The 7,337-nt window shown below is 45.2% G+C and overlaps 1 protein-coding gene across 2 annotated transcripts in view; it reads left to right on the top strand.

Moving 5' to 3' along the window:
- Positions 1-7,337, top strand: part of hoga1 (4-hydroxy-2-oxoglutarate aldolase 1) — a 10,566-nt gene extending 3,229 nt beyond the window's left edge. The window contains exons 3-7 of one of the 2 annotated variants that reach the window (XM_024289293.1): positions 1,246-1,373; positions 1,911-2,045; positions 4,284-4,380; positions 5,172-5,305; positions 6,953-7,337. In XM_024289293.1, the coding sequence (XP_024145061.1) occupies positions 1,246-1,373; positions 1,911-2,045; positions 4,284-4,380; positions 5,172-5,305; positions 6,953-7,102 (644 nt within the window). In that variant the 3' untranslated portion in view covers positions 7,103-7,337. The remainder of the gene's footprint in view (positions 1-1,245; positions 1,374-1,910; positions 2,046-4,283; positions 4,381-5,171; positions 5,306-6,952) is intronic. The other variant, XM_024289294.1, reaches the window with a different exon arrangement.

Below are 7,337 nucleotides of genomic sequence, written 5' to 3'. Positions count from 1 at the left end.
TGGCTGCGGCCATGAGCGGAATATTCAGGCTTCATTTCAGGGACTGTGCAAGTCAATGGGTGACGTCAGAGATGCTGCGTCTAATTATATATTATGTCTATGATCTGAACTCATGCAGGTCTGGTCTGGACTTTGCTCCCCTTCAAAAGTCCTCTCAGTGTTTTAAGGGAGTAACATCAACGAGGTTCTTCATGGAGAACTGCTCCTTCTTAAGGTGGACTGTTCTTGCTCTGAAGCGTCCGTCTCTAACGTGACCTGAGTTCTGTGTTTACTCTGTAAATGAAGTAAAAAGCTCCTGGCGTTTCCTCGGCGATGGCGTGAACGAGGCGTCTGCATCTGAGCGCGCTCCCAGTTAAGGTCATTAGCTGCAGCGCTCGGTGCTAAACGCTCAGACGCTCTCAGAAAAACAAAACATTAGGACGAAAGAACGATCCGAAAATAAACCTCAGAACTCCAACAAGTCTGAGTTATGTGTGTCTGGAGGACAAGTCAAATGGAAAAATATATTTTATCCTGTCTCTCGGGGGATGTTCTAAAGCACGTGAGTCAGAGTCACGGCCCGGGGGCCGGATCCGGCCCTCTGGTAATTCTATCCGGCCCTCCAGATCATTTTATTTTATTGTTATTAATGTCCCGATGTTATCTTGAGCTCATTTATTTGTATCATTTTTACAAAATATATTTTTATGGAGAGTAAAATATTGAAAGTTATTTAAGGTTTAAGTTGATTTATTCTGGAATAATATTCCTGACTTTTTATTATTCAGAATTTTGTTAAAAAGTTACAGTTTTAAAGTTTTAAAAATTGGCATTCTGCAGCTTTTTGGACTATTTTGGAGTTTACGAAGATTTTTTAGCTTGCTAGCTGTTTTGGCTAAAATGAGCTTTTATTCCGTTTTTTTTTGTGGCTATTTTGGAGATTAGCTAACATATCAGCTACAAATTACCTGTTTTGGCTAACCTGCGTTTTTTTGTTTTGTTTTTTAGGCCAATTTGGAGTTTAGCTAACATTTTCAGCGTTTTCAGGATCACCTGTCTATAAGTCTTTCCTGCATTCTAATGAAGTTCAGGTGGTTGACCTTCACAGATGGAGGACGGCCAAACCATCACACTCCCACCACAGTTTGTTCATGCTGGTTTTCTCTAGAAGTACCAGGATGTAGCTCTCCTGTTCCGTCAGAACTTTCCCGTCTTTTTGCAGAACCGGTTCTTGAAAACACGGTTTGTCGTCTTTGTTCTCCTCAGCCACCAGAGCCACGGTCCAGCTCACGGAAAAGATGGCGGCCGCCGGCGCCGACGCTGCTCTGGTGGTGACCCCCAGCTTCTACAAGGGCAAGATGGACAGCCGGGCTCTGATTCGCCACTTCACCAAGGTCAGCTGATGGACACACAGGTCGACCACGAGTGTGATTTGAGCTTTTATTCGAATGAAACTTTATTTACACAGAAAACGTCAAACAGATTGTCTGTGTTTAGAAAAAGAAACGATTAAGAAATAAACCCCAAACGCTGACGGAAACATAACAATCTAAGGACCACCGCTAGAGGAACTACAACCACATGACAGGAAGTGAAGGAGGAACTACAAAATAAAGTTCATAAATAGTTCAAATAAAACCATCAGTGTTTTCAAAGAAACTTTGTTCTAAAATGCAGATTTGAATGAAAACAAGTTCATTCCATTACCTTCAAAATAAAAGCATTTAACTGCTAAATATTTAAAATATTTTTTTAATAAAATCTAAATCCTGATCATCTGTTGGACGATTGATCTAAAAGATGAAAACGGTTTTATTTTCATTAAGATCACTTCCAGACTCTTTGGGTTATTTTCTGACTGTGAGAAGTTCTGCAGAAGCTTTGGACTCTCAGAACACGACGTCCAGCCACTGACCTCTCCTGTCCTGCAGGTGGCTGACAGCAGCCCGGTTCCGGTGGTTCTGTACAGCGTTCCGGCCAACACGGGTCTGGATCTGCCGCTGGAGGCCGTGGTGGAGCTTTCTCAGCACCCCAACATCCGGGGCCTCAAGGACAGCGGAGGAGACGTAAGCCGAGCTTCCAGATCTTCACTCTGAATGTCGACCGAAGGTTCTGATCCAGGAGCACCTGAACGGGCCGCAGATCCACGGTCGACCGAAGGTTCTGATCCAGGAGTACCTGAACGGGCCGCAGATCCACGGTCGACCGAAGGTTCTGATCCAGAACCACCTGAACGGGCCGCAGATCCACGGTCGACCGAAGGTTCTGATCCAGGAGCACCTGAACGGGCCGCAGATCCACGGTCGACTGAAGGTTCTGATCCAGAACCACCTGAAGGGGCCGCAGATCCACGGTCCGTTCATCGTTATCCGCTTCATGTTTTACATTAAGAAACAATGCTTTTGTTTTGAAAATACCTGACAGAAACATCCTGTCAGAGGATCTGAGGTTAAAGCAGATCGTAAATGAATAGTTTGACCTTTGACCTGACAAACGTCTAGGGTCACATGACTTCACCTCTTCAGAATAAAAGGTTCATGGAGAGTGAAAATGTTCATAAATGACAGAATAGTTTCACGTTTCCACTCAGACTGAAGGTGATTAGAAGGCAGAGGGAGAACCTCCAGGTCCAAACGGAGCAGGACCGAGCCAGCAAAGATCCCCCCCCCCAAGCTCCTACCTTCTCCTTCCTCCTTTGATGTTCATAAACTTTATAGTTTTTGAAATATTAAACAAAATATGCTCCATAAGAAAAGAATGAGAAATTTCTCTCAGCGTTCAAACTTTCAAATGTTCAGCAGCTGCTGAGTCATTTAGGGGAATTTGAAAATTAGCTTTTCATTTAGCAAGATGCTAGCTGCTTTGGCTAACTTTTTTAGGCTAAATTTGGAGTTTAGCTAATATGTTAGCATTATGCTAGCTGTTTTTTCCAATTTTTTGGGGGGGGGTCTAATTTCCAGTTGGGCTATATGGTATTTTATCAATGTTCCAAAAGAAAAAGCTGTTTTAGCAAAATTTGACATTTTTCCAGTTTTTCAGGCTAATTTGGAGTTTGGCTAATATTCTAACATTATGAAACCGGTTCTTGTTCTGCTGAACTCCTGAAGCAGACCAACGGCGTCATGTGACCTGAAGAAGGAGACGTTAATGAGAACTTCTGTCACCCGCCGAGACGGCCGTCGTTCTGGACGCTCATTTTCCCATTAGTGCCGTATCAAAATAGCTGTGGAGCTGCAGCTCTGAGGAGACCAGCAGGAGCTCCTCCGACCTGATTGACTGACTGATCAATTAAAGTCCCACATTAGCCGTGACTCAGCCGGGGGAGGGGGGGTTGACAGCCCGTCATCAGGAAGCGGCCCTCGCCACGCCAGAGCCGCGTTTCAGGGCTGAAGCTGGACTCTGGGTTTTCCCTCCGACTCCTCTGGATCCTGATCTGCATGTCTGGTTTCGCCCCCCCCACTCTGCACTGAAGTGGGTTTGTGTTTCTACTCCTTCACGGGATGTTGCTCCTCCTCGTTTTAGGAGAAGAGTCTCCCATGTCTGGAACGATTTCTTTCCTCGGTCGTCTTCTCTTGTGATCTTGTGACGCTCCTCCAGAATTTAGACTCTTCCAGGGATTACACTCCTCCAGAATTTAGACTCTTCCAGGGATTACACTCCTTCAGGAATTAGACTCCTCCAGGGATTAGACTCCTCCAGGGATTAGACTCCTCCAGGGATTAGACTCCTCCAGGGATTAAACTCCTCCAGGGATTAGACTCCTCCAGGGATTAGACTCCTCCAGGAATTAGATGGATTAGACTCCTCCAGGAATTAGACTCCTCCAGGGATTAGACTCCTCCAGGGATTAAACTCCTCCAGGGATTAGACTCCTCCAGGGATTAAACTCCTCCAGGAATTAGACTCCTCCAGGGATTAAACTCCTCCAGGGATTAGACTCCTCCAGGGATTAGACTCCTCTGGGAACTACACTCCTCCAGGGATTAGACTCCTCCAGGAACTACACTCCTCCAGGGATTAGACTCCTCCAGGGATTAGACTCCTCCAGGAATTAGACTCCTCCAGGGATTAGACTCCTCCAGGAATTAGACTCCTCCAAGAATTAGACTCCTCCAGGGATTAGACTCCTCCAGGGATTAGATGGATTAGACTCCTCCAGGAATTAGATGGATTAGACTCCTCCAGGAATTAGATGGATTAGACTCCTCCAGGGATTAGACTCCTCCAGGGATTAAACTCCTCCAGAGATTAGACTCCTCCAGGGATTAGACTCCTCCCCCCTGACCTCTCTGCTTCCTCCTCAGATCACTCGGATCGGCCTGATCGTTCACAAAACCAGGACTGAGGACTTCCAGGTCTTGGCGGGCTCAGCCGGGTTCTTGATGGCGGCCTACTGCGTTGGTGAGAATCCCGTCCAGATGTTCTTCCAGAACCACAGATGGAGAACCCGCTCTGATTCAGATCCTGAAACTACGACTCAAACTTCACAATAATTGAACATTAAATCATAAGATCCAGGATGAAGCATCAGAAGAACAGACTGACAGAAACTCTAGAAACCCGGGACTGTTCAGAAGAAGGAGGTCTGACACGGATCAGAATCTTTCCAAACACGGGTCTGAACCGGTTCCTGCAATCCAACACAAGAGACCTGAAGGTCTGAACCTTTGAGACGGAAAATGTTTTCAGATTTACATGAAATGACACAAGTTCTGGTTCAGAAACTGTCTCCAGCTTTGGTTCCATCTGGAAGGTTCTGGTTCTGATGGAAAAAATCTGATGAAAAACGTCTTTAATGCAAATTTAGTCTTAAACTGAGATTAAGGACGATCAACCAGGATTAATCTGGACTCTAGATCAGGATTAATCTGGACTCTAGATCAGGATTATTTTAAGGAGTCAACATAATCTGTGACAGCTGATTGGAGTTCCACTAATCTGGTTTCTGGAGGATTCAGTCCAGATTCCAAACTTGTTTACAGAGATCCGGTTCAGTCCGATCCAGGAATCTTTCTTCTCTCCGTCGAGGTTCCGAGTCTCCTCGGTTCATCTTGTTTCCGCTCTGATCCACCGACCTCCTCATCTGAAGGTTTTACAGTTTCTCAGCGTGACGATTGTTCGGTCTCTTCACCGCCGTACGGTCAAAGCTCGCCGCCGCCTCGTCTCGCTGAACTCGCCGTCTCTGATTCCAGGTGCGGTGGGCGGCGTGTGCGCGCTGGCCAACGTTTTGGGCCGCGAGCTGTGCGAGCTGGAGCGCCTGTGCCGGAGCGGCCGCTGGGACGAGGCTCGAGTCCTGCAGCAGCGGCTCATCGAGCCCAACGCCGCCGTGAGTACAGAACCTCAGCAGAACCTCAGCAGAACCTCAGCAGAACTTAAGCAGAACCTCAGCAGAACCTCAGCAGAACCTCAGCAGAACTTAAGCAGAACCTCAGCAGAAACTCATCAGAAGCTTAGCAGAACTTAAGCAGAACCTCAGCAGAACCTCATCAGAACCTTAGCAGAACCTCAGCAGAACCTCAGCAGAATCTCAGCAGAAACTCAGCAGAACCTCAGCAGAACTTCAGCAGAACTTAAGCAGAACCTCAGCAGAACCTCAGCAGAAACTCAGCAGAATCTCACCAGAACCTCAGCAGAACCTCAGCAGAACCTTAGCAGAACCTCAGCAGAACCTCTCCAGAACCTCAGCAGGCAGTTCCTGCTGAGAGCTGGGTCCCCCACCACCTTTAGACCTTAAGAATCCAAACAAAAAGGAAAAATAAACAGATTCTGGAAGCTGCAGGATTCCTGTTAGTGAGGAGAAAACCAGGAATGTTCTGGAGCAGCAAAAAGATCAGAATCACTAAGTTAGATGATCTGATGGTCCAAGGAACCAAAAACCCGGTTCTTCTGGTTCCTGTTTCCAGAGCAGGAGACGTTCAAACACTCGTGGAGCTCCGCCTCCGTCTGTCCGTCGTGTTGTGGTTCATCTCCAGAAGTTCTCCTGAAAACCACGAGGATCTCTGATGCTTCAGGATCCCAGAGACAGAAATCCTCATCCAGACCATCAGAACGCCGGACAGGAAACCAGATTCAGGAATGAGCCGAGAGTTTTTTCTGGGAGGTTTTTAGAATAATCATTATTCACTCGTTTCTCTGGACGTTCACGTTCGTCTGAAGCTCATGAGGGTCTTCAGCTCAATGATGAATGTTTACGGTCAAATAAGAGATTAGTTCATGAAGCTTAATCAGTTCTGGTTTGATTTTAACACATCAAACAACTAAGTTTAATTTACCGTCAAAAATTCAGCAGAAATGTTCTTTAAATTTGTGTTTTTAATTTATAGTCAGTCAAATAAAATAAAAGTCTCCAAACGTTTTATTTTGGTAAATTACAGTAAAGTGGTTAAAGTTTTGAATAAATGCTGTTTAAAATCATTTAGTTATTGAAGGACATAAAAAGCTCCGTTTATTCTAAATGTTTTGAGGGTTTTTATAAATATTTTCTACTAAAATGTTGTTTTGATCTGTTTCGACTGTAAACCAGGATCCTGATGATGAAATCTCGTCTGACTGTCGTGATTCTTGAACTGAAGTGAAGCTGCAGGATGAACAGTTCTGACACAGAGTGGGTTTTATTTTGAAAGGAACTAGTGTGTCAGTAAAAGAAAATAAACATATAGACACGGTTGTAATTTAATTCTTGTAGTATTAAAGTTATATTTATAAATTAATATTTAATTAACAAAAAATCATCAATATTGTGCATTTTTTAACAATAATCTGAACAGGAAGAAAAACACTTTCAAAATAAGAGTATGAAAAAGTGAGAGTTTTGTACGTTTTTATGAGGGTTTATATCTCAGCCAGTAGAACCGCTGACTGTCATGTATAGTCAGTGGGAGGAGCATCAGCGTTTTGATCCGTGACGCCTCGTTCAGTCCGGACCCCCCCCCCCCGAGCGGCGTCTGGCCTGACTGCAGGTTTGCGTTGCCAGGTAACCAGGAAGCTGGGAGTCCCCGCCCTCAAGCAGGCCATGGAGTGGTTCGGTTTCCACGGCGGCGCCTGCAGGTCTCCTCTACAGCCGCTCACGGAGGCGGAGACTCAGCAGCTGAGGCGGGACTTCTGCTCCAACGGGTGGCTGTGACAGGAAGCAGGTTTAACGACTTCCTGTTAAATTCAGAATCTGAATGAAGGTTAGAAGAAAAGATTTAGTTCCGGCGATGGAGGAACTCTGTTTCCTGCTGGAACTTCTTAATGTTCTGATCAGTTTCCTACTTTGTTAGGAAATAATTAATCAAAAAAACTCTTTATGTTGAGTAAATTATTCTGGATTATCAAATGATGGATAGAATTAAATATAATCTGCATTCCAACGTGAA

This window comes from Oryzias melastigma, linkage group LG1 (assembly GCF_002922805.2).
Source record: "Oryzias melastigma strain HK-1 linkage group LG1, ASM292280v2, whole genome shotgun sequence".
Lineage (NCBI taxonomy): Eukaryota > Metazoa > Chordata > Actinopteri > Beloniformes > Adrianichthyidae > Oryzias > Oryzias melastigma.
Note: the sequence above shows the minus strand (reverse complement) of the source record. Positions and strands in the feature narration are given on the sequence as shown.